The following is a 25,745-nucleotide window of genomic DNA, read 5'->3' on the forward strand; positions in this document are numbered from 1 at the left end:
CATGCATCTTTGGTGCACGATAGAGCAAGTTTTGTGCATGACTGGGAAATTTGGTGCCCAATATCGCAATTCTTGTGCGAGACAAGTCAACTTTAGCGTCCAACATGGCAACTTTTGGTGCCCGATGACACCACTTTGGTCCCTGAAAGCGCCACTTTGGTGCCGACGGTGCAACTTTGGTGCTCTGCGGCGCAACTTTGGTGGTTGATGGAGCAAGTTTTGTACTCGGGAGGGCAATGTTGGTGCCCACGACGCAATTCTCGTGCGCGACAATGCCAACATGGCAATTTTGGTATCCAACGACATAACTTTGGTGCTCGAAGGCGCAATTTTGGAGTCCGACGACACAACTTTGATGTCCGAAGGCGTAATTTTGGTTCCTCGCCGACTGAATTTTGTGCCCGACGGAGCAATTTTGGTGCTCAATGGAGCAATTTCGATACCTAAAAAAGCACTTTGGTGCACGATGAAGTAATTTTCGTGCCAACCGAGCAACTTTGATGCGCACAATTTTGATGCTAATTTTGTAGATTCGAAGGCGCAATCTTGGTGTCCGGCGAGACAACTTTGGTGCCCGAAAGCGCAATTTTAGTTCCCGACGAAGTGAATTTGGTACCCGACATGGCAATTTGGTGCATGATGGAGTTCGATGCCGGACAGAGTATTTCGTGCGTGACGAAGTAATTTTGGTGCCAACCAAACAACTTTGTTGCGCAACGGAGCAACTTTGTCAAGGTATGAGCAATTTAGAACTACTATATAATACTAGACAACACAATAATATAATTATTGAGAAACTACTCCTATGATATAATTGAGCAACTACTATGTGCTATTTGACAACATTCCGAAATAATAAGCATCTTTTTTTTCGAGTAGAAAAATAATAAGCAACTAATCTAGTATTGAAAACATATTGGGCTGAATTCAGCATATAAGTTCATCTGCAGATCCACTCGCTCGTCTTCCCCAAGCAGCTGAACTGCCATGCCTGCTGCCTAGTGGTCGCGCCGCCGTCTCGATTCCGCCCGCCGCCGTTATCGCCTCTCCAAAATAAGGACGCAGATGCAACCGATCGCTGCCCTCTACTGATTCCTCACCACATCGCATCCTTTTTCCTCTCCGTGGTTTGGTTCCTGGAGCACGGGGTCGGTGGAGGCGGGTAGCCTTGGGCGGCGCTAGAGGTAGGGATGGCGGAGGACGGACTCTGGGGTGAAAGCTGATGGAGTCCCGGGCGATGGCAGGGCGCGGAGCAAGTTGAGGGCGCTTAAATCGGGAGGTGGGGAAAGGGGCGGTGCGCGGTTGCAGGGTGCGCTCGGGCCAACCAACAGGCGCCCGCGCGCCCGCTAGCCAGCCACCAGCGACGGCGAGGGACCGCGCAGCACCAGGTCGAGCGCACCGGCCACGGCGGAGAGGAGATGTTCACGAACCCACAGCGCCAGGTCGAGCGCACCGGCCGTGGTGGCACTCCGAGAGACCAGTACCTTCAGGTTCGCCTCCTCCCCGCTTCTTAGGTTAGGTATTTAAATGTTCGCCGTCTTCCGATTTCTCCCGTGATTCTTCCAACTGCTTACTCATATCCGTAACCACAATTTCTCTCAGGATCTCGTGACCCAGTTCCAGGACTCCACGGATGAAGGTAAAATTCTGTTGGCTACTTTGTTTCTTCTGTCTGAAGCTTGCATCATAGGAAAAATTCTGTGTGATTTCAGCTAGAATCGCGTATACTTGTTTAGAGGGAACAGAAGTCTGAAGATGATTTCAATTGGAATCTTGGTAGAGATTTTTTTTTAGATGTATGGTAGAGATTGTTGTCAGCACATTGTGCTGCAAAGTAAATTTGGTTGCCGCTGAGGGGCTGAGTAAAGAACATTTTATTTGGGTCCAAAACAAATAACTTAGTGCAGTAGTGAAGTTCCAAAGGGCACCAAGGAAAAGATGCACAAAAGATTCTAAGCAAATTAAAAGGTTGTCATATAGGCTGTCATTTGTTATTTTCAGTTTTAGATAACACATAAATGTTTGGAAATTATGATAGGTAATAGGTTTGTAAAATGGTACGATGAAAATAGCTCCATTTTTCTATTGTGTGCTCACCAAATTCATCGTTTATTGTCATTTCAGAGTGCAAGGAGAGGATAGTTGCAAACTTGTCAAATTTCGCATATGACCCTTATAACTACGCCTTTATGCGCCAGGTTAATGATTTCACATGCCTTTTGTTTCGGTCAATTGATGGATTGCAGATTTAAATGAGCACTGTTCTGGATTACCTTTCCTATTGAATAAGATGGTATCTGTGTTCTGTTTGCTCAGCTGAATATTCTCGAGCTTTTCTTGGACTGCATTACGGAGTCAAATGAAAGGCTTGTTGAGTTTGGCGTTGGTGGAATATGTAATTCGTGCGTTGGTGAGCAATCTGTTGCCTTCATTTCTACGATTTCTTGTTGTTTGTTTACCATGCAAGACATCTTATCTTTGTGTCTTTACTGAACTTAGTTTTTTGGTGTGGTCATCTTATTTTGTTTGCTTATATGCAGATCCAGCGAATGCTTCAGTAATTAATCGATGTGGTGGAATCCCATTGGTTGTACAATGCTTATCTAGCCCAGTTAGGAATACTGTGAGTATTTCTGAAGCTGTGAACTACAAGCATAACAGTATAGGTCTTCTCTATTTTGAAGACTATTTGTTTTGATTTGTTCCTTCGTACGCATGTATATTTTTTACTCTTGATCGATTTTGGCACTTTGGGAACTAGGCTAGAGAAGGAGAGGGGGCATGTGACTTGGCGATTTTCTTTTTCCAGAACACTCACAGTCGCTCTTCTCTCTATTCCATCCACTATCTTCATATATTACAACATCTTTTGGGTTCTATGTAACTATATATTCTCATCTCACCAACATTTCCATTTGGTTAATTTTGTAACAGGTTATTTATGCACTTGGAGCCTTGTACTACTTATGCAACCCTTCGACAAAGAAAGAGATTTTGAAACCGGACGTCCTTCGGGTGATAAGAGAGTATTCTGCAGCTGGAGCCGTCAACAGCAGCTTCAGCAATCTGGCAAATGCATTCCTGGACAAGCACGTCAACTCGTGAGTTCAGTTCAGAACGGCAGATGGTAAAGGCTTGTAGCGCCATCAGCTAGAAACTAGAGAGTAGGGCTATTCAGGGGTTACAGTTCTGTGCCCGTTTATTCAAGCACAACAACAGGCAGTAGTGAGCCAGTGATATAAAGCTGGAAATTTTGAACCTATATGAGAACTCAATATTATCAGTGTTGGTATTCCGGTATTTATTCCAGACAACCATGGAGTTGTATACTGTAGTTGATTAGTATTTGTATTTGATGATGGTTTTGCAGTAAAAGGAAGAAGGATAGAATACATCGTTGTTGAATTCATGTTCTGGAATGCAATTTATAGCCACGTGAGCATTAACAAGCGGTGATGTGCTAAAAGAGGATTTTTCATTAAGGCTCGTGAGCTATCAAACATGCGGTCCAAGTGCAACTAACGAGAACGGCTCACACCATCTGTAATTTTTGGTGCTGCGGTTGCTCTTTCAGGTTACTCTGTTGTACAAGGCTTAGCCCAACATGTTCCACCGAGATGATCGAGGATGGCCATGACATTCTACCACCAAGGTGACTAGTTATGTATGCTCCGAGACGTAAAACTATGATAGCAATTGCATCGGGTTTTTTGCTCAGAGTGTGAGGCTTGTCTGAATAGAGATGGATGCAAAAGGTAAAAAATACATGCAGCTTTCTTTCCTTCACTACATTGGTTGGTTGTGTGATTGTGTCATCTCTCGGACCTATCCCCTCTCGTATATGTAGATATTCAGAAGGTATGATGTGTCAGGCAAGTAGGTGCTGTTTGCTTTGCCCGCTGCATCTAATTATCTAGGGTACATTTAGTTGATTCCAAGTACAGTTGTCGTAAAGGTACTAGCCTCAGTGGATATCGATTGTGCCAAATGCCTTGCCGCCTTGGCACAAACTGAAATCTTAAAGAGTCACATAACTAGTTAGCAAGGAACATGGCCGACCCGGAGGATTGGAACCTGGGTACGCGCGCACCCGTTTACGAAAAGTTCAAAAAAAAGCTATTTAAAAGTTTCCAAAAAATGTGAAGTAAAATTTTGCATGTACATATTATGTTGATACTTACTCGTGTGAGTTTTTACGAAAAAATACCATTGTGTGTGGCCTATATAAAAATGACAAAATGTCCAAATAAGAATAGTGAACAGGAATTTGTACTATTCACAGGAATAGGAATTTGCATTTTGTCATTTTTGTGTAGGTCACACACAGTGGTATTTTTCCGTGAAAACACACATGAGTAAGTACCAACATAATATCTACATGCAAAAATTTACTTCACATTTTTTGGAAACTTTTACATAGTATTTTTTTGAACTTTTCGTAAACGGGTGCGCGCGTACCCAGGTTCCATTCACCATTTTCGGGAACATGGCCCTCTATAACAACTACTACTAAAAGCTAAGTTTCCTGAAAACTACTTAAGATTTAAGAAGCACATTAGCTGCAGCATGACTCAAATTAGTACTAACAAAAACAAAACCCAAAGATGTAATACCATCCACCAGCTCAATTTACACAGTATTTCCATACTATTCCTTGTTAGTTGGTACTTCATGAACATTTTGCTTGAAACTACTTCGTGATGTCCTACCTACTGAGATTCCATGTTATGGTCCTGAACAATGGACGCTGACATTTCAAGATAGCTGATAGGAACTGCTTACAGGCATTAGAGAAAACATATTACCATATACTAAAAAAGTAAATGAAGGCAGCCGGCAATCGATTCTTGGCAGAGCAGAATTTCCCATAGTTGGTTTCAGCTTGCATATTAATTGTTAATATACACAATCTGAAATAGACTCCAAGCGGCACATAACAACTGTTCATTAAATTGGACTCAAATTAGAAATTCAGCTTCTGAAATTATTCCTGCTGCTACAGTACCTCCAAGCGAAACTAGAAATTATAGGGAACCGGCATTTTGCACAAAGAATGTGCCAAAATCAGCATTTGACTTGATGCTTCAATAATATGAACCATCAAGCCCACATGAAATAAATATCAGTGCATCAGGTTTACATCGATTAAGTCAACCAAACCAGCAGTAACCAGCTGATTAGGACCGCTTTCCACAACACAGGCAACATCCAACAATCTTGTTGTCTTTTGCAGCCAGCAGCTTAAAATTTAATTTACGTACGACTGAGCTTACAGCATATGTACCAGAGTAAGAATACTCAATCATAACAAACAAATATTGTCTTATACAGTAGTTTGCTTTGAGACAACTAATTACCCATCTCAGATGTAAAACTGTCATGCAAAAAAAGAAAGGGATTAGATCCTGAAGTATAGCGCTTGACAGCACAAGACACGCACACAGCCATGGCGCAAACACGACCCAGAGCACCATGCCACTGGGCAGACAGAACATTCTGAATAGCAGCAAACTAAGTTCCACACAATTTTCTTGCCACTGGGCAAGCCATAAAAATAGACAGGTAAGACATGTTTAAACCAAAGCAATCACCACAGTAGTCCCTTGATTTGGGAGAACACAATCAATTCGCATGGCTTCGTCAAACAGCTGAGCAGATAGACATCATATTTGATGTTCAGAAGCCACACAGCTCTGTACTTTCTCATCGTGCACATCAGCACAAATTTGTTTCAACAGAACTAACAGCAAGGATAGCACGTTTAAATGTCAGAAGGTACCAAGATAAGAGGAACTTACAAAACTATAAACCTGAGAAGTAGGATAGTTAGGACAAATCACGAAATGGATGAGGATCTTTCCTTTCAAAGGGATCAGCTAGATCCAAATCATGGGCACGAAAACCCTTAACGCAGCGACGAGGCTCATCTGTTGTAAAACGAAACCGAGCAACTCTTGAGGCCTTGCTGTCCAGCCGAAGCTTCTTATGGTGTTCTGCAAAGAACGCCTCATGGTAATCATATTTAGAGACCTGAATGGTCATTAACTCTAGCACCTTGGCGTTTTCCACAAAGAATGTGGCAAAGTCAACATGCGACTTGATGCCCCGGTAATATTCCCACGAAATTTTCTTCAGACGGATGTCAAAAGAACTTGTAAAACCTAGGTGTTTTTTACGCCATACGTTGGATTCCCCTCGTCCACGAGACTGAAAAATAAAATAGAGAATTTAGAACCGACCATTTCAGAACAGTAAGCAGATCAAGCAAGCAATGGATATTATGCACCATCACAAAATAATTCTCACCTTAATGTATAGCTTTTCCAAGCATGGAAAACACCTCAGCAAGCCAATGACAACATCCAGACTAAGAGCATGAGTATTAACAGCTAAAATCTTGACGGTGCGCACCTCTGGCATTAGGTTATCAACAATACGCAATTCCTTCATGAACATGGAAGACAGCATTAGGCCATCAATATGTGCAGATAATATGTAATTCATTATTAGCACATAGAAATGCAGGTATGAAGGCAAGTAGGAAGGGCAGAGCTACCTGAATGACTGTCAAGCCAAGCGCGAGTCTGGCATCAGATGAAATGAAACCTAAGGTCTCCAGTCTAGGCGCGGAGATTACCGAAATATGCGGGTTATATGAACCATGTTGGATCAACCTCTCAAGACAAGGGGCATTCTGGATGATGAGTTCCCCAAAGTGGAGCGGTCCGCCAGCAAAATAGCCTTTCACACACATGCGTCTAAGGCTAATGGAGTTGATTTGGACACGACGGAAGCCATAGCTGTGCGCAATCAGCAAGCACTCCAAAGCAAGGCAACCCGTAAGCACGGTGCGCAGCGAGGATTCGGAGATGGTGACATGATCAAGCTCGAGCTTCTTAAGCTTGGGGAAGTGAATCGCTTGGGCTGTGATATCGGGGACATGGCAATCTGCAATGGTAGCAGCACAGAGTGTTTCCGAGAAGCAGAAGGCAGCCGTCGCTGGCACAGGCTTTGGCCATAGATGCGCGTACTGAAATCCGAATCTGCACATGTCAAGCTCCTGGAGGTTGCGGAAGGCGGGGACCGGATCCAGGCCTCGACGGTGGCGACTTGGCGGAGGTCATCGTAGAGGAAGGGGACGCAGAAGCGGCGGACGGGGCCCTTGTGGACGGAGAGGATTCGCGACACAAGGGCGGCGAGGTCCTTCACGTCTTTGCGGAGCCCGCGGTGGTCGAGGTTGAGAGGGGCGTCGCTCCAGAGGTGGCGCCATCGGGTTGCGAGGAGCGATGTGAGGGCGCCTTCCTTGGTGGGGAGGAGCGTGATGATGTCGCCGAGGACGCCGTCGGGGAGGTGGCTGATGCGGTCCTCACCTCCCCCACCCGCAGCTGGAAGCGGCGGCTCCTGGTCCTCGTCCGCGGGATCCGGACCATGTCCCTCTGCAGCCGGCGCCGCCGCCTCGTCTGGGTCGAGTCCCGCCGATTTCCGCTTCCTCGACGTGCGGGCGCCTTCCTTGGTGGGGAGGAGCGAGATGGTGTCGCCGAGGACGCCGTCGGGGAGGTGGCTGACGCGGTCCTCACCTCCCCCACCCGCTGCGGGAAGCGGCGGCTCCTGGTCCTCGTCCGCGGGCTCCGGACCATGTCCCTCTGCAGCCGGCGCCGCCGCCTCGTCTGGGTCGAGTCCCGCCGATTTCCGCTTCCTCGAGCAAGAACCGCCAGCATCCATCTCCATCGTCGGCGGCCCGCACAGCGGGAATAGACGAACTCTCGCGAGGAGGAGGAGGGTAGGGTTTGTCTGGGGCTAGCTAGGCTTATGCGTCGACGGAGCCGAGACCACGGCGGAGCAGGAGGTGGTGCGGTGCCGTGGCCGTGGCCGTGGCGGGTTTGGAAGGAGAGAAGCGTGGCGATGGAGGATGAAATGGAACTCGAAATGGAAGAAAGCCCAGTAGAGCCCGGCCCAAGACTGGTAGCGGGGCCCACATGTCAGCCGTAGTCCATTTCAGTCCACCTCCTGTCCTGTCCAGTTCGTCTTCCTTCCTCTTCTCCCGATCTTATCCGGAGAAGGTTTAATGGCGGATTCGACGGCGTCATGCCCCGCCCACGAGGCGAATGATCCAGGTTCGGTTCGCGCAGGACGTCTTCCCTCCCTATCTCTCCCTTATTCCGTTGCCAAATTGCCGGCGGTGCTACTGTTAGGGTTACGAAAGAGCAAGTAGATCGATCGGCAGTTCGGCACTGCTTGCTTGTTGAGTTTTCCAGTTCTTCTACAACTGAACTGTTTGAGTTTTTCGTTGCTGTGGTGATAGAGAAGGAGAGAAGTTGTGCAACTAGACTAGGCTCACTGGAACCAGGGCACTGCTCCTCTACTCCTGCTGGTCTGGATCCTGAGTACATTGACCTGATTGATATATTTTTTTTATTAAACTTAGCTATTGCTGAGAATAACTTAGACTAATTCATGTAGCCATCTTATGCATACTAATACACCAAATGACCATGGAACACTGGACTGTCCAATTTTCATCCTGTATATTTTGCTTTGCCCGTATGTGAGTTATAATGCCTGACTCATGATGATTGGTGAAGAAATAAAACTGAGCGTTCAACTTAATTGCGCTTTCGGTTTAGGTAGCTCAGAAGCTGTTCGTGGTAGTTTGCGGGGCACGGAGGAGCAGGAAGGCACTAAAGGAGAAGCGGCCACCGCGACCTCTGAACCGGTGAGGGAAGAACTGGTTCAGAGTGCCGTTAGTTTCCTGAAACACCCGAAAGTTGTGACCTCTTCTGATGTCCAGAGGCGTTCTTTCCTGGAAAATAAAGGGCTCACTGTGGACGAAATCGAAGAAGCATTTCGACGTCTACTAGTGAGTTCTAACTTTTTTTCACTATCTACTTGACTTCCATTTTGAGAGTACGGCTCTGGTTCTTCTAACCTTGTTCTTCTTTATTAATCTGGATTTTGTAATTTGCAGAGCTCGTCTTCAAACTCTACAAGTTCAAACACGGGCAAATCTCAAGGTATGTGAGGAGAGTCCCTTTACTGGTGATTTTAACAAGGCAAGTTTAATTTTAATCTGATGTCATCATGGATCATGCGAGATTGTTTATTGGTGTTCTGGATAAGTAAATGGCCATTCCAATTCAACTTTCCTCTTTTAGCTGTATGTTCAATGCCGCTCTAAATGGCTTCATCGAGATATGTCTAATTGCATTGCCTTGTGTTTCCCTCTATTTATCAGGGGTACCTGAACGCTCTTGCGGAATTACTCAGGTCAGCTAAAGATTCACAAATCTGTGTTATATATTCCCAGCAAAGTCTTGGTCTGGTGTTGCTGGTTCTATGCTCGGAAATTAAACTAGCTATTTTCCTTCACTGCTGCAGGAAGCTAAAATCAGCACAGAATGTGTAGATGGTTCAGGTTTTCCATTATAGCCCTTCTGAGAATATGTTATTGACTGCTTTTCTTGGTTTCGTTTTTTCTGACATTTCTACTTTACTTTTATAGGGACTCCTGACTCTGAAACTGTCACCCCTGTGGTGCCCCGGCACCCCAAATCATATATAGAGGTTCGCTATCTTGGGCACCGCTTTTTTCTGTCACGCGCTCACACTAGCATGTGCACTTAGTTCAGTCTGAATATGTTGTAATTTGTTAATTTAGTTTGCTAAGTACAAGAAAAATGTATAGTGAGTAGAATTTTGATGTTTAACCAAAAGTTAGCTCTGAACCATGACAGGTCATGGAAATGATACAAAGGGGAGAGCGGCCAGATGATATTCAGGTAGTCTTGATTTCCATTTGTCTCCTATTACTGCTGCAACAATAGGACTCTATAACTCTATTGTTTTGTGATATACTGTAGGATATTAACGATGAGCCTCCTAACCCTGATCAACCAATCTCGAAACCCCGTATGGCACCAAAGCCCAAGGTGTGCACCTCAAATTATTGGCTAACCAAATGTTTCACAGTATAAATTTGCTTTTCTTTTAGCCTCACCGTCTTGGAGAGAACATGTGTATGTACATAGTAACAAAATTTAGAGTTTCCCTATGATGTCCATCAGGCTTGTTTGACAACTATGGTTCGCTCACATTTATGTTGCTGTTAAACAGCCATGGGAAAAGCAAGTTCAAGAAAGCTCTGGCTTGGATCTGAAAGCTCACCCAAGCGGTTCCAGCAAACAAACATCAGGAGTTCAAACCGATAGCACCAACCAGGGCATGGAATCAAACAACAACTCCGGTCACGGTGATGCGCTGCTGATGGCAGAGCCAGCTATGGGCTCTGAAGCTCCCACGGATGATGATGCCGCCTCACCGGAGCAGTAAATTTGAAAGCACATAATGATGAGGCGAGGTCAGACATGATGAGCCCAAGAGCAGGCTTCAGATTCAAGTACCACATCAGTATACTCCGTGGTCTTTCGGAATTATCAGAAACTACTTGAGCTTGGGGGTCAAGCATACTTGGGGTTGGATCATTGCTGGGAATGAGCACATACAATATACACTTGTTATTTAATCATGTACGAAATACAATAAAATAAAGTGTGTACCATTGTTCTTGTCTCCAATGTCTGAACCCTTGCAATGCCATATGTTTCTTGGGTCCTAATAACATAAAAAGGTTTGCATTACATCCTTAGTTTTTGTCATGTGATTTGCGAGCATGCTCGTGGTGATGTGTGCGTGTGCTGCTGGTGCTGTAGTGTGACCGCATGTGTTTATTCAAAAGGAAGACAATAGGAAAATAGTGGAAGAGGAAAAACAATACTTTAATATCTTTGTTACAAAGTAGTTGTGCTCTTGGTGTCTCAATTTTGTTGCAAAGATGTTTGTCCATCCACACCTCCCATGAAAATTCATTAATTGCGTTCCAAGTTTACTCTTACAAGCGATCGTTATAACTCCATTTACCACATTTTGTGTGCTCACATTTACATATACACAATGATGCATTCAAGAGGAACTTTGCCATTAAAGATCTTGATGACTTACATTTTTTCCTTGGCACTGAAATAAAGAAAATTGTGGATGGCTTGCTTCTTACACAAGAAAAATATGGTATAAACTTGCTACACTGTGTTGGTATGTTGTGATGCAAATCTGCTCTACACCCTTGTCCTCGACTGAGCCAATGTCTCTTACTGCTAGGACTCCTCTTGGTTCGAAGGACAACACCTAATATTGCAACATTGTTGGAGGCTTACAATACTTGAGCTTGACCCGGCTAGATTTATTCTTTTTAGTCAATAAGGTTTGTAAGTATCTTTTGCCAATGCTACAACATAGTTAATATGGGTTGAAGCACTCCTAGGTGAGCATAGTGTTAAGTTGCAACAAGGATAATGTTTACGGTGTGATAACTTGGGTGCTACATATTTGTGTGTAAATCCTATCTTTCATGTCAAAACAAAACATATAGATTAATTATCACTTTGTGAGGAAAAAAGTAGCAAATAAAAGTCTCGACATTCAGTTTGTCTCAAACAAAGATCAAGTTGTTGATGGGTTCACAAAGGCATTTCCATTTAAAAATGTTGATGAGTTTAAGCTTAATCTCCATCTCTTTAAGGTTTAGATTAAGGGGCTGTTAAACATCTATGTACAACATACCGTATAGGCATGTAGTAGTTCTCTAGCCTATATGATATACCCCATGTAATGCCAGGGCTTTATCTATCCTATATAAACACGAGCCGAGAGCAGGGCATCGTTTCCACTTATGTTGATACTAAGACATAATAACTATGATTAGCAATGCATAGTCTTACCATGAAAAAATTGCTAATGCCCACATTCTCTCCATGGCACCCTTCATGTTCCCAATATGTTGTCACAAGGCATCCAGTCATTGTTAACACGGTCGTCTCTGTCAGCGGAGGATTGGCCCTCAGTATACCCTTGAAAGGGTTCGAATTATCCCCACCGCTCCCTCAAATATCCACTCACCTGCTCCTAAAATACGCATGCCACCGATGCATCAAAGCCAGACTGGCACAGTTTTATTTATTAGATACATAAAACAAAGAAAATTCGTAACTAATTACTAATTAGCAGATGTTAAGATTTAATACATTATACGGTGTGGTAATCAGTATTATGTGAAAAAATATTACTAAGATTAAAAATAAAAATGTAGCATATAGAAAGTTTGCAAATACGAGTGCACATATTATGGTTCATATCTTTCGAAGAACCAAATAAAAAATTTAGATGCATTAACAATATTTGTGATACATTTTATTCGTCAACTCATGTCAATTCCATGTGCCCCTTGTTGCATTGTTCTCCCTAACTAATACAAATGTACAAGATTTTTTTCCATTCTACTCAATTATCCAGGAACAATGAAGCGAATAGAAAAAATAAATTATATACTACAACAACGAAGGATATCTCATATTCCCTCAATGTTGTCTTGCAAACTTAACCTCTTCTCTACAAAACAATTTAGAGAGATGAAGTGATCAATATTGTTTTTCATTTTATTCGCAAAAAACAATTATTGTTTTGCATTTGGCGCCAGAACTAAGCATTGAAGGCTCCCAATAGAAAAAAAAAATTAGCGGTGGATTACACTCAACTTTCACCAAAGAAACAACCGTAGTTTTGTGAAAGGCTAAAACAGGCTCAAGACTAAGAAAGTATAGGAGCGTATATCCGATGTGTGTGCTCCTGGTTGCCCTGGAGCAACACTGATGCACAGTGATGCTTACATGAATCTCTACATGGACCAATTGTCGACCACATAATCAAGGATGGTTATGAAGGGCAATAAATGTTGTGTCATCTTCGCTACACGCCGGCATACATACCTACACGAATATCCACATATATCGACCGTTCACCATAAAGCTGGTAAGGGTTGCGAAAGGCGAGGAGAACACGAAGATGCCGTAAATATGAACCAATTTGCATCATTGAGAGTTCGTTTTACGGATTGGCACATTTTACCAAACACATGGCGTGCACACAATACATATAATGCTAACCTCTATCCAAAGTGTTAACAAATCAATTAATAGCTTGTTGTTGCATGCCGCAGATAGGCTCACCGAGGTGGGAGGCATAGCGGATCGGGATGTAGAGCTACAATAGTACATGGTGAGGTGGATGCAGTGGCAGATGCAACTTGTGTGTGCACCACCATCACCGGCGACGCCCTCTCCTCCGCCCAATGCATGATGGCCACAACAATTCTACCTCTCTCGGGTGGCCTCTGCTTGCATGCCGCTTGTCCGGCGTCGTCTCTCATCATGGCTGGACCGAAAGAAGCTCTCTACGAGAGAGAACCTATCGTCGAGATGGACCTAGACCGGAACGGGCATGCAGAATGATCTGATGAGAGAAAATGGGCGAGGGGCGTACCGACTAGGCCGATCGGGAAATAGAGGGAGGGAGATTTGTAAGTAAGAATTTGATCAAATCATCTGTTTTGGCAAGGAGTAAGAAGTAAGGAGATTTTGGTATGAACTCATTTGGTAATTCCAACAATATGTTGTTTGGCTGTCACGGAATTGTAGGGTCATTTCATTTGCTAATAATTTCATCCAAATGATACGGTGCGTTTCAGTAAAATTCTCGACCCCTAACCCGTCATTTTTTCGGGAATGTACCACGCAGAGATACGCCCCCGTCGCCTCCTCCGCCCGAATAGACACGCTCCCTTCGTTAAACCTCATCCTCTACTCGCCGCCACGGATCGCCGGTGACGCTTCCCGCCGCCTCCGTTGACGCTTCCCGCCGCCTCCATTGACGCAAGGATCCCTTCCCCACCTTCCCCGCAGTACCTACTCGCTGTGGATCCTCCCCACCGCGCTTTTCTTGCTGCCTGCCCGATGACCACCCGCCTCCGGTGAGCGGCCGAAGACCTCAGCAACTTCTCCGACGCAGGCAAGTTTCCCCTCCGCCTCTCCTCCTTTTCCCTCTCTCGCGCGTTTCCTTTCCAAGTTACTGAACCCTAAACCTACCCATTTCTAATCTGCAGGTTCCGCAACACATCGACCTCAAGATCCGGACTCCTCGCGAGAAACCGGGCTGGATCAGCTGATCCGCGGGTTTATTGGTTGGTGACTGATTCCACTGAGTTCAGGTAACACTCTATGGCTTATGCTATTGCATTTTGTGCATTCATGGAAAGCATTGTGCCAGTCCTGTTACTGGTAGGGATCATGTCATGGTAATCATTCGGAACGTCCTCACGCGCTTGTTTGTAGGATTACATAAGCCAGCCTCGGTTGTTGAATGCCCAAGACGGAAAGATAACTAGAGAGTTCACAAGGTAGAAGGAGAATGGGGAACTAGGGACTTCAATTGGTAATATGCTCTGCACAGAAAGTTGAACCGTCACTGTCTAAAGGTGTTTTAGGATCAGCGTAGTCCTCTTTCTGGTAATGTAAGTATGCAACGAGTCTCCAAGAGCAAGAGTAGAGCAGAGGCATTTCACATATTTGTTGCCTGCTGATATCTGTATAGCATTTGCATTGCCATTCTTGGCATTTGAATTGAAGAAACATGTTACTTCCTGTCCATCTCAGCGTAAGGTAGTTAATTTGTTCAACAAATGCTGTGATCTGCGTGTTAGTCTGATCCTAAGAACACAGTAAGTACAGTAATGAATTTGGTATCTAGGGTTAGTCTTGACAGTAACAGGTTCAGGTAGACAGTAAGATTGGGGTCTGACAGTCCTGCGACCATGGGTTGGCTGGCACTACTCTCACCGAAGATCTGAGCCGCCTCGTCGTTGTTGCCGCCACCATCGCCGTCCCACAGCCGCCGCCCTGCCCATACCTTGGTTTCACCGCCGACGCCACCACCCCACGCCGACGGCCACCCCCACCCTCACCCCACGCCCCCATCCACCCTACATACACGCCCGCTTCCGGCCTCTCACGTGTGTCACCGTTCCCGTTTATCCTCACTGGGGCATCGTATTCACGCCGTCCCGGTCTTCGGCCATTGGCTTTTGAGGTATGAGCTAGGTTGTTTTCATCCACCGAGCGATTCTCTTAGTTAAATCCCACTAGGGAGGGGACCTTCGCAATTTCTGGGATCCGCCCCTGCCCAAGGCTGTTAGGCTGCTAGCTGTTCATCGAAACATGTGTTTGCCAATTTCCCATTTCCTAGCTGCCCTGCCCCGAGGTTTGTTTGTCGTCTGTGCACCCGTATTATGGGATTACAAACTTTTATTTATCCTCTGATGGTGAAATGTTATGTGTCTGTGTCGTCTGTGCACCCGTATTATGGGATTACGAACTTTTATCTATCCTCTGTGATGGTGAAATGTTATGTGTCTGTCTCATTTGAGGTGAGAAATCCATGTTCTAGGGTCACCCAGGCTTGTGTGTTGGTTGCATTTCATGAAGATGCCCAGTGTGTTGTGGGCTTTTACTACTTTATGTGCAATCTCATAGTTGAAACCGAAATGAGTAACCACTGTATGCACATCACCTGCTTCATTGTATGCTCATTCCTTATTGTTAATATGCTATTGCTCTTATTTGGATGGTATTTGGGATCAGTTGGATTGCATTGAACTGAGATTTGGAGAATGATGTAATCAAAACAAGAACGTCAAAGTAATTTCTGTTTCTGTTGTCAAATACATTGCCTTCTGTGTTGTATTTTTTCAGCTTTTCATATCCTAGTCTCATTTACAATAGTGTTTTCTACCGTCAAATTTCTGGTTTTAAATGGAAAAATATTAGGTCATTGTTTGGCTAAATGTAAGCTTTTCATTTTGTTTGTGCTACTTTAGATGCCTACAAATATATTGATGACCAAAATTAGGAAAGTTCAATCCCACTGCTCCACTGTTTTGCTGATAAATGTGTATGATGTGCAAGAAAAAAATAGGGATGATAATTTAAAATAAAATGTGCTTCACCTTCCGTAAGTATACCCCCTTTGCTCCATGGACTAGGCATTGTTTATATAATCCTGTTATTAGTCGAAGTGAGCTTTGAATTGTTGAGTCCTATAGCCTTTTTTTGTGTACTGATATTTGAAAGGGGAATAGGGGAATTTGTTGCCACTCTTCCTGTTGTTTGCGCACTATATTTTATTGTTCGTAATTCGATATTCTGAACTCCTTTGTGTTACATTCATATGATATAGTCCATCTTCGTTTTATGTTCTGCCGCCTTATCTATTTACAGTAGAAATGTTCTGAACTTTGTGTTTCTTGAAGATCATCAGGCAATGGATAAAATCTAGATGCAAAGTTGCTTTTCTGCGGATTTTCTAATCTTGAAGATGCACAAAGAGTCCACAGCTCCAGGACTGGATGCTGACAAAATAGAAGTTCCTTCACCAAAGGAAGAAAGTAATTCCACAAATTCTGAAGCTGCTACAGATACCGAAAACTTTGAAATTAGCGACGATGACGACGATGATCGTAATCACAAGCACCGAAGAAAAGAGGCTATGCCTCAATCTTTTGGTGAGAGTACTGAGGAGCAAGCTGCAGGGAGACCTTCGAAAAGAAGGCCCATGATTTCTGGTAATGGACAGCCATTTGGTGGAGCTGATTCACGTGGGGAAGCACAGAAGGACTTCATACCAAAATTCAAGAGGCGTCTTGGACCAGGAGCTCACAGTCGGGGAGGTAGAATGAACCAATCTTTCCATTCAGCTTCGGCTGCCACTCGCCCTCCTATGACACGGGGAAGAGGACGGAATGGTGCACCCTGGACTCAGCATGACCCAAGATTTAACACACTTGACATGATGGATTTTGCATCACACATGGCGTCACAAGGACCGCCTCCACATCCTAGCTTATTTATGGGTGCTCCAATGCCGAGTAGTGGTAGTGCTCAAAATGGTTCATGGGGTCCACATGGGTTTATGCCTGGAATGCCTAATGGAATGCTGGATCCATTTCACCCACATGGAATGCAGGGCCCTATTCAGCCTGCAATGTCACCTTTAATTGATCTTGGCATGCCTCGTCAACGTTGTAGAGACTTCGAGGAGCGTGGATTTTGCTTGAGAGGGGATATGTGCCCCATGGAGCATGGAGTAAATAGAATTGTTGTTGAAGATATGCAGGTCAGTCTGTTTCCTGATCTTCAAATAATATTCTGCATTTTCCTGCACTTTAGTACTATCCTTCTACTTGCTTGGAACGCTCAATCGCAGCTTTCAAATAGGTTGATCTGTTACTTCACATGATTACTGTTACGTTGTGCCAATATAACGAGTAAATGACAAAAAACTACCACAATTGTGACAGTCGTGTCATGGAACTACCAAATGTGTTCGTTTTGTCACATGACTACCATTATTGGGGCATGTTCGTGACGAAGAGCACTGATTTCATTATTTAGTCGTGTTAAACCGTTGTCTAACTATTCGGGCCCACGTGTCAGGACTAAGTGGCAGATGAAAACCTAACTACTAGTTTCATTTTGCAAATGTAACCTCAGATATATTTTGTATCACACACAGACCCAATTCCCCACATAAAAAATAGAAAATAGACAAATGAAGAAAATAAAAATTCCTCATTTGCTTATGCGAACCACACTGTGACCCGCTGCTTCTTGCGCTTCCTGATGACCTTGATGCGGGTGAGCACGGTGCCGGGGAGCGACGGCGAGAGAATCTCGTACTCGTGCATGACGTAGCCGGTGCTGCTCTTGCCCCTGATGAGGTAGAAGGAGAGATCGTAGCACTTGTACCTGATGTGGACCTCGCCGCCGCCGGGGCGGACCAGGGTGACGGCCGAACCGGAACTTGGAGGCTTCCATGGATGGGAAGGAGAAGATCCGCTGTCCCTGTCCCTGCTCTGATCTGTGTCTTGGTTTCTTGCTCGCGATGGATGGAAAGGAGAGACTCCCCTATTCCTGCTCTGCTCTGTTGTGCGTCTTGGTTTCTTGCTCGGACATCTATGGATGGAAAGGAGAGGATCCCCTGCTCTGGTCAGCTCTGCAGTACGTCTGGTTTCTTGGTTTCTTGCCCGGATCGATGGACGGAAGGGTTGAGTTCCGGCGTGGATTCGCATTGCTAATATAGGCAACGAGGGGGAGGCCAAGCCCGAGGGCGCCGCCGCGTTGCTGATCTACCTGAGCTCGACTAGGATTCGTCCTTCCTCGTCCAATAGAGCAGCAACCGTGGGGTGCTCAGATCCGTGGATGGATGGTGGCCGAAGGGCACCACCTTGCTGCGGATCTAGCAGAGGTCCAGTCGGATTCAGAGCCTGCAATTCGATGGCCGAAATCATCCTCCCTATCCCCTTTCTGTAGAAGATTTAGATTTTAGGGATTGGAGAGACCCAGTGCTAGGGATTGGAGAGAGCTCATCCGTGTACGCGCGGTCGAGGGGGGGGGAGGGGCGTGCGCGGCGGTCGAGGGGCGGCTCTGGCCTGCCGGCCTGCCGACGGCAAGCGGGCTCTTTGTTGTCACGCGGAGACGAAGCGATTAGGACTTGATTGCTTCTGGAAAAGAGAGATAGGGGGTGTTCAGTAAAATTAGCAGAAACACGTTATTATTTTTTGCCACGTAGGACCTGACAGTGGGTCCCAGCTGCCAAAAACTGGATTAAGACACGTAAATTGGAAAATCAGTGCTCTTCGTCACGAACGTGCCCCAATAGTGGTAGTCATGTGACAAAACGTACACGTTTGGTAGTTATGTGACACGATTGGCACAATTGTGGTAGTTTTTTGTCATTTTCTCCAATATAACAAGTAACCTTGAAAGGTGTTCTCTAAGTGCTATTATCATTGATAATATGAGTTGCAGTTAACGTTCTTCACAGTACCTTGTTCAACATCCTAATTGAGTAATGTCAGCTAGCAGCGGTTTCAGACCCCACTATGATGCAACTCTTCCTCGACTGTTTTTTTGTGCTGCAGCATTTTATGTTCTGGTGTTATTTAACCTATCTAGCTCAAGTATTTTCTCTAAATTATTAACTTTGTTGTAATGTTCTTATGTGCCCAAGTATGAGTACTGTGAAATCTTGGAGTATTTTAGATCTCAGTATGATGTGCTGTAGAATTACTTGGAGTATTTTATTTTTCTGGTTGTATTGAACTTAGCTAACTTATGCTGTTCTTTCTAAAAAAGCCTTTGTTATACTGTGTTGTGTAATATGAGGCAATGTTTTTGTGGTTAAATACTACTAGTTAGTTTTTTTTTGCTTAGATCAAAACATTGATGTTTAATTAATAGAATAGTTTCTTAAACACTTTGCAGAGTCTATCACAGTTCAATCTTCCAGTCTCAGCTCCAAATGCCCCGGGACTAGGAATCCAAAGTGAGGCAGTAACTGCTCATGTTAACTTAACAAACCTAGGAGGCAGTAAAGGTGTTACTGCGAAAGATACCAAATCTGGTGTGGCAGATGATGCATTAAAGCTAAATGGAAGCACTGGTTCAGCTGTTGTTAACACTGATGTATATGATCCTGATCAGCCTCTGTGGAACAATGAACAGCCTGAAGCATCCTGTGCTGGTTTTGCACATGCTAATGATGGAGTATGGAATGCTGAGACCTCAAGCTATGAAGCAGGGTGGGAGCATGCAAACCAGGGTTTTGCAGCTGATGGTTCACAGAATTCGAAGTCTTCTGTTTGGGGGAGAATAGCATCAAAGAAAAAATCAGGACCTAGTAAAATAGCTAATACTACTTCGACAAGTGCCACTGGAAACAAAAGAAGTGACTACTATGATGATATGGCTCCTAGCACCGTCCAATTAAAGCCGGCTTCTAGTAAGGATACTAATGGTCAATCTAATTCAAGAATGCTTGGAGATGTGGGCCGGCAAAGTAATAGAGCTCCTCACAAAGCATCTCGCACACTTTATGTGAATGGCATTCCGCAGGAAAGCAATAGATGGGAGGCCCTTCTTTCGCACTTCCAAAAATTTGGTCAAGTAATAGATATCTATGTTCCAGCTAACAGTGAGAAAGCTTTTGTCCAGTTCTCTAAAAGGGAAGAAGCAGAAGCTGCCCTAAAAGCTCCAGATGCTGTGATGGGAAACCGTTTTATAAAGCTATGGTGGGCTAACAGGGACAGGATTACTGAAGAGGGAGAGGGTAGAATCTCTACAAAACCTGTGCTGACAAATTCGGCTCTAGCTCAACCATCTTCATCCAACAGAGGAAACGATCTCCAATCTACAACTCCAAGGGCCAGTTCTGGATCTTCTGCATCAGGTCCTGGTGTAGGTCCTAAAACGTTGCCTGCAAACAGTATAGCATCAGTACCTCCTGCCCCCAAAAGGCAAGAAAGTATGGAACTCCTGGAAGAACTCCGTAAAAAACAAGATATGTTAGCTCAGAAGCGTGCTGAGTTACGCCAGCAGTTAGAGGCATATGTGAAACAAGTACTTACTATTATCCCTTGACAATACTTTGGATTTATTTCTTTGTTAATTATATAAACTATGTTGTTAGCTGAACCAACTTTTCATTAAGTACTTGTTTTTACTGCTGCAGAAAAATTCAGGAAATCCAGTAAAACAGACAGAGACTAGTGGAAAAGAAGTTGGGACAAATGCTGCTGGGAAAGTGGTAGATATAAGGTCCATGAACGCCGGGACAGAAGGGCTGCAAGAGGTTGCTAGTACACTGGAAAAGAAAATTTCCGGGGATTTGGCTTTATCTTCCCCAAAATATGCTCCAACATCCACTCAGAAACCAGCTGTAGCTGTAAAGCAGACATCTCCTCTGGTAGCACCACCTCAGAATAGGTTTAAGCTTGACAACCGCACCACGTCGTTTAGGATCCTTCCTCCTTTGCCACCTGAAATTGCAAATGTAAGTCGATTACCTAACCTCCTGCCCTTCCATCGCCAATATTCGTAACATATCAAAAAGGGTCATCATGCTTATAAGCACAGTTCCATGTTGTCCTCTCACAATAGAGACCAAACATCGAAATTTTATGTATATGCGGGATACCCTCTATTGCTTTTACCATTTAATGGAAGCTACTCTTGCACTGTATTGAAATTAGTTTGTTTGGGTGTGTCAAGCAACTGCAGTTTATGTGTTTCAGTCTTTTTTTCAGTCACACAACAGTGGATCTTACTGTAGCATTACCAGCGTTTAATTACATTTTTCATTGATAATGATATCTGTGCTTAAGATTACTATTACTCCCTCCGTCCATAAAAGGATGTTGGAGATTTGTCTAAATTCACAGGGGTAGTATTATTCTGTGACTAATCTCACACATCCACTCTACAAGAAAAATACTTGGTATAGATAGCTTCTATTTCGCTGTGCTAGGGTATTTATTGTCATTTGGGCTTCACATGCATTACAGTACCATGCATGCATAGTGCATTGCAACACTATTCCTTGATGGATGCTTGGTGTAGTGTCTGCATTGACATTTGTTGCTTCTTAATGCAAGATCCTCTGATTTCAGCTCATGTCATTTTAAACATTATAGCTTTGCTTGAGACTGTTATCATGGTTTAAAAAGCGTCGCTTAGGCGACGCCTAGGCGTCAAGGCGCTCTCCCTCCGCTTTGCAAAAATGGCCGCTTTAGGAGCCTAGGCGTTGCCTAGGCGCCAAAGCGCCCTCCCTCCTTAAGGCGCCAAGGCGTCGCCTTAAAAACCATAATTGTTATTATTTATTGTTCTGTGGCTAAATCGCATACACATCTGTTTTACAAAGATGCTTAATACAAGTAGCTACTTTGGTGTGATAATTCATTTGACCTTTTGGTTCGAGTTTTATGATGCTACTCCCTCCGTGCCACAATATAAGACGTTTCGGCAAGCTTGGCAAGACACCTTGCCAAAACGTCTTATATTATGGGATGGAGGGACTACTTTTCCCTAAGAGAATATTTGGTAATAGTGACAGACTGACAGGGTATTGTTTGGATGGAGATGGAGGCCAAAATCTGCCCACTAGTACTTTGGCCCATAACCAAAATTTTGGTCTTTGTTTGGATGGATGTTTCTCTTGTAAATTTATAATCTTCTAGTCATAGTTTTTCAAATGATGGTGGTTTCTTTTGTAGTTGGATTTTGCATGCATTTATGTATGTAAGTGTTAACTGTATTTCATATGTATTGTTGTTAACTGAGAAGTTAAAAGCTTGAGAGTAGATAATGCTTACTCAGCTTTGCATCTGTAAAACCAATGCCATCATAATCAGTACATAATGTAACTTGTCTTTTCAAGTTCAAGCGAAACAAATTTTAAGTTTCTCCATGCACGTAATACAGTTACTTCGGTTGGTAGTTCATGTAACTTAGATGGACGATTTAGATATTGAAAAAAAATTAAAGACCACTGTATCCTTATGCTAACTTTGGTTGATAGTCCATGTTTCCTTTTGTGTTAATGTGCTTGACACGGCTGTTTTTTGTTTTCTGATGTCCTTGACTACTTTGTTTACAGGAATCTGTCTTGAAAGATCATTTTGCCGCATTCGGGGAGCTCTCATCTGTTGTTCTAGAAGACACTGAAGCCCACAACCATGATACAACCTTGCCTTCTCTGAGTTGCTCAGCTTGTGTGACCTACACAACGCGGCAATCTGCTGAGAAAGCATTTATTACTGGCAAATCTTGTAAAGGGCATATGCTACGATTTATGTGGTTGACGGCTTCTCCTGGCTCAAATAACCAATCGAGATTTCAGAAAACATCAAGTCTTGTTGGGGCAGCTGAGTCCTCAAGCCCTGTTGCGAAAATCTCACGCATTGTCACATCTGGTACATCAGTCATTCCTCATAGTGAATCCATTCCAACCGCAGAAAGTTCAGAGAGATTTCCTGTTGAGACTTCCAAGGTATCATCTTCTAGTGTCGAGTGCCCACCTGAAAATGATTCCACAAGGAATCCTCTCCTTATAGACCCTTACGTTCCACAATGAGGTATGCTACACTTTTTGTTAAAAATTAGTTATGGTTCATAGCAATGTTACTGTAGCATCAGGAATATTTCTAGAACCTAACTTTCTAATTTTGAGTCGTTAATGGACGGTTCTTATGTGCGGCATTGCGTCTAATTCAGATTGTGTATAAATATGCAAACTGAAACCAACTATGGGAAATTTGGCTCTGCCGAGAACCTATTTCCGTCTGCCTTTATTTATTTATATGGAAATATATTTTAATGCTTGTAAGCAGCTGTCTATCAGCTAGCCTAAAAAGTTAAGTGTCCATTGTTCGGAAACAAGACATGGAAGCTCAGTAGGTAGGGCATTCATATAAAAAAAGGTTTCAAGCAAAATGTTTACAATCTAACAACAAACAAGGAGTGTGGAAGTACTCTGGTAAATTGAGCTCATGGATGATATGTTACATCTTTGGGTGTAGATATTTGTACCATATTAGTTCACACCTGCTTTTGTTGTTGACGGTCCTGATTTCTTGTACTGGTAAATGCACAGGTTATTACATACTGGCTACTAGTTTACTTCTCGCCAGTAGCCAACAGTTTATAACTTAGATGGTCGATAAATCCGAACTTTTTTTTTCATATTATAATCTTGGCACGGTAGATGTACTGGGCCTGTTAAGCTATTGTTTAGCTCACCCATTATCTTTCTCCTGTACACCGGTAATTTTGTTCTATACTAGTCTAGATGGTTTTCGCATTTGGTGGTATGTATTATTATAAATCTTCTTATATTGGGTTTGACTTGTAAAGCTTAGGCATACCAATGGCTAGTATGTAGTGGGGTGATGTGATCACTTGTGTGTGGGCTGTGGCAAATAGATTGCAGTCAGGCTCCTCAGAGGTGAACTCTGTCAGCCTAAACATGGATGTTATTGCTGATTGCCTTGCAAGTTTTGCTTCTTTATCATCTATTTTTTCCAGCTTCTTTGTCGTCTCAGGGCTATCTAGTCTTGTTGGTCTGTGTTCTAGCTCTTTCGTACTAAGCAGATTGTCCTTTAAACTACTTCGTGATAGGTCATATAGGTGTGCTAATATGGTACCTACAGTGACTCTAATCTGATATACATGACATGGTTATGTGAACAGTCTCTGGGGTAATCGTATGAGTGTCAAAGTTAATCAACTATTTTTTTGTTGTTTTAGCCCTGCGATATAATACTGCGGTGGGTGGCTGCAAAATGTTTTCACTGTGTAAAAACTTGTGGCGCTAAATATTGCTTTTCTCGCAGGTGACGGAGCAAATAGCTGGGTGATATTCCGACACTTCGTTTTGGTCGCTTGTCTATTACATGAATGAGTGCTGGTACACGTACGGTAAAACATGTATCAGTGTACGGCACGGAACACGAACCATCCGCACGGCCCATTTATTTGTCGTACGTGAACCAATTCCGTACATGAATCCTGGGGAAAACTCTCTTACACATCTCAAGTCATACAAAGAAGCTCTGAAAATTAATCCTGGGGGAAGCTTGTTTTAAGGGAAAGACTACAAAGTGAATGTATACAGGGCATTTTGCCGACTGTTCATGTTGCCCATTTCTTAATTTATGGAGAAGATGTAGCTTCTGTTTGAATGTTGTAAGATTCTCGGTTCATACCTTGCGAGTAGCAGCAACCTGCTAAAAGCGGTCGGCACAACGCTAGCTATAGGCCTGCATGCACTTTCTGGCTGAAATCAGCTCCACGCGCCATTGCCATATTTCTCTAGGTTTCCTGTCCTAAACTTTGCTACCTGTGCATATTGAACCAACTATAGGGTCGACACCTTCAATGCAATTTTTGTAACCTGGCTAGCATATCTTCTACCATGTCCGCATTACTGTGGGGCCATTTTTTTACAGCTTCATTTATCCATCAAGCCAAAATTCCACCACTCTTGCTGCTTGAGTGTGTACACCAATACTTTAGGGCATCTCCAACGGGTGATGCATTTTGGATGTTCGAATTGTCCGCGCGTGTCCGTTTGCATCGGCCCGTGGACACCGAAATGGTCAATGTCGCAATATGTCTGTGTCGGGGGCAACCTAGTGGGCTGATGCATTTCTAAAGTAGAATTGATATTTTGGAGATATTTCTTTGGTTATTGCATGAGTGTTTGATCATGCCATGCGAAGTATGCGAGGTATAAATTTTTGTCCTTACATTTCTAAGTAGAATCAATATTTTAAAATTACTGCAACAAGTTCAAACAAATTAAACATACAAACTATGGGAACATATAAATTTTTAAACTAGCTACTTCTTGTTTGAAGGCACGGCCTTGTCATCTTCACGGACGTGTTTCCTGCTCGTCACCTCCTCCGAACAGGTACTAGCGTTGACGCGTCTGACGAGTTTGAGTCCCCCTCCGACGAGTGGTCATTGGGGTCTTCCTCGTCGTCGGTGAACAGATGATGAGACTCCGCCTACGCCCTCGCCCTTGCCTCCTTCCTCGCCGACGCCACCTCCTCGACCGCCTCCAGCCGTGTCCACCTTGCATCTGAATCCTCTTCCTCTTCCTCCTCCTCGTCCTGGCCATCGTGGCCAACGACGTCCCCCTCCTCATCCTGCCAACGACGGCCTCCCCCTCCTCCTCGCCCTCCGTCGGCGGGGAGCTAGAGTTGCTCGGCGTGGCAGCTCTATCCCACCAATGCCGCCATCCCGGTGGCTTCCCCTCGTTGTCGGTGTCCGATGGCAACGACATGTTGCTCATGGTTTCACGCAGGTGGCACGACGGCGTTGGAGATGAAGATGAATGGCAAGCAGGTTGGAGATGAATTAGTGCATGCGCATGAGTCTTACTGAGCGTGGATTAATGGTGGCGCGTATAACGAAGAGGGCTGCGGTTGCTCTTCCGCGGCGGTTCGGCGCTCCATTCCGGCGGTT

General features: G+C 44.1%; 4 protein-coding genes across 6 annotated transcripts; 3 read left to right on the forward strand and 1 right to left on the reverse strand.

Annotated features, from left to right (window-relative positions):
- Window positions 1-1,380: 1,380 nt before the first annotated feature.
- Window positions 1,381-3,164, forward strand: LOC124708970 (armadillo repeat-containing protein 7-like). Of its 2 annotated transcripts, none has more exons than XM_047240605.1 (6): window positions 1,381-1,490; window positions 1,603-1,639; window positions 2,125-2,198; window positions 2,317-2,410; window positions 2,541-2,623; window positions 2,935-3,164. In XM_047240605.1, exons 1-6 carry the CDS (start codon window positions 1,419-1,421, stop codon window positions 3,103-3,105), a joined length of 531 nt encoding a protein of 176 aa, XP_047096561.1. In that variant the 5' UTR covers window positions 1,381-1,418; the 3' UTR covers window positions 3,106-3,164. The 2 variants fall into 2 exon arrangements, with proteins under 2 accessions (XP_047096561.1, XP_047096562.1); XM_047240606.1 differs by lacking the exon at window positions 2,935-3,164 and adding an exon at window positions 2,762-2,927 and having other exon boundaries at window positions 2,541-2,666.
- Window positions 3,165-5,826: 2,662 nt separating this feature from the next.
- LOC124647798 (putative F-box/LRR-repeat protein At5g02700) lies at window positions 5,827-7,728 on the reverse strand. Its single transcript, XM_047187671.1, has 4 exons — window positions 7,187-7,728; window positions 6,557-7,109; window positions 6,307-6,444; window positions 5,827-6,207 (listed from the first exon to the last, which is right to left on the reverse strand). Exons 1-4 carry the CDS (start codon window positions 7,726-7,728, stop codon window positions 5,827-5,829), a joined length of 1,614 nt encoding a protein of 537 aa, XP_047043627.1.
- Window positions 7,729-8,010: 282 nt separating this feature from the next.
- On the forward strand, window positions 8,011-10,566 carry LOC124708971. The gene is made up of 9 exons (XM_047240608.1): window positions 8,011-8,114; window positions 8,625-8,857; window positions 8,966-9,011; window positions 9,233-9,264; window positions 9,376-9,412; window positions 9,500-9,561; window positions 9,732-9,776; window positions 9,858-9,926; window positions 10,111-10,566. The coding sequence occupies exons 1-9, from the start codon at window positions 8,066-8,068 to the stop codon at window positions 10,324-10,326; spliced, it is 789 nt and encodes a 262-aa protein (XP_047096564.1). The 5' UTR covers window positions 8,011-8,065; the 3' UTR covers window positions 10,327-10,566.
- Window positions 10,567-14,853: 4,287 nt separating this feature from the next.
- LOC124706330 (zinc finger CCCH domain-containing protein 27-like) lies at window positions 14,854-24,674 on the forward strand. Of its 2 annotated transcripts, none has more exons than XM_047237986.1 (6): window positions 14,854-14,970; window positions 16,190-17,052; window positions 19,203-20,336; window positions 20,449-20,769; window positions 22,372-22,849; window positions 24,107-24,674. In XM_047237986.1, the coding sequence occupies exons 2-5, from the start codon at window positions 16,216-16,218 to the stop codon at window positions 22,846-22,848; spliced, it is 2,769 nt and encodes a 922-aa protein (XP_047093942.1). In that variant the 5' UTR covers window positions 14,854-14,970; window positions 16,190-16,215; the 3' UTR covers window position 22,849; window positions 24,107-24,674. The 2 variants fall into 2 exon arrangements, with proteins under 2 accessions (XP_047093942.1, XP_047093944.1); XM_047237988.1 differs by having other exon boundaries at window positions 16,198-17,052.
- Window positions 24,675-25,745: the final 1,071 nt, after the last annotated feature.

The sequence above is a fragment of the Lolium rigidum genome, chromosome 4 (assembly GCF_022539505.1).
Source record: "Lolium rigidum isolate FL_2022 chromosome 4, APGP_CSIRO_Lrig_0.1, whole genome shotgun sequence".
In the NCBI taxonomy this organism is placed as follows: Eukaryota; Viridiplantae; Streptophyta; class Magnoliopsida; order Poales; family Poaceae; genus Lolium; species Lolium rigidum.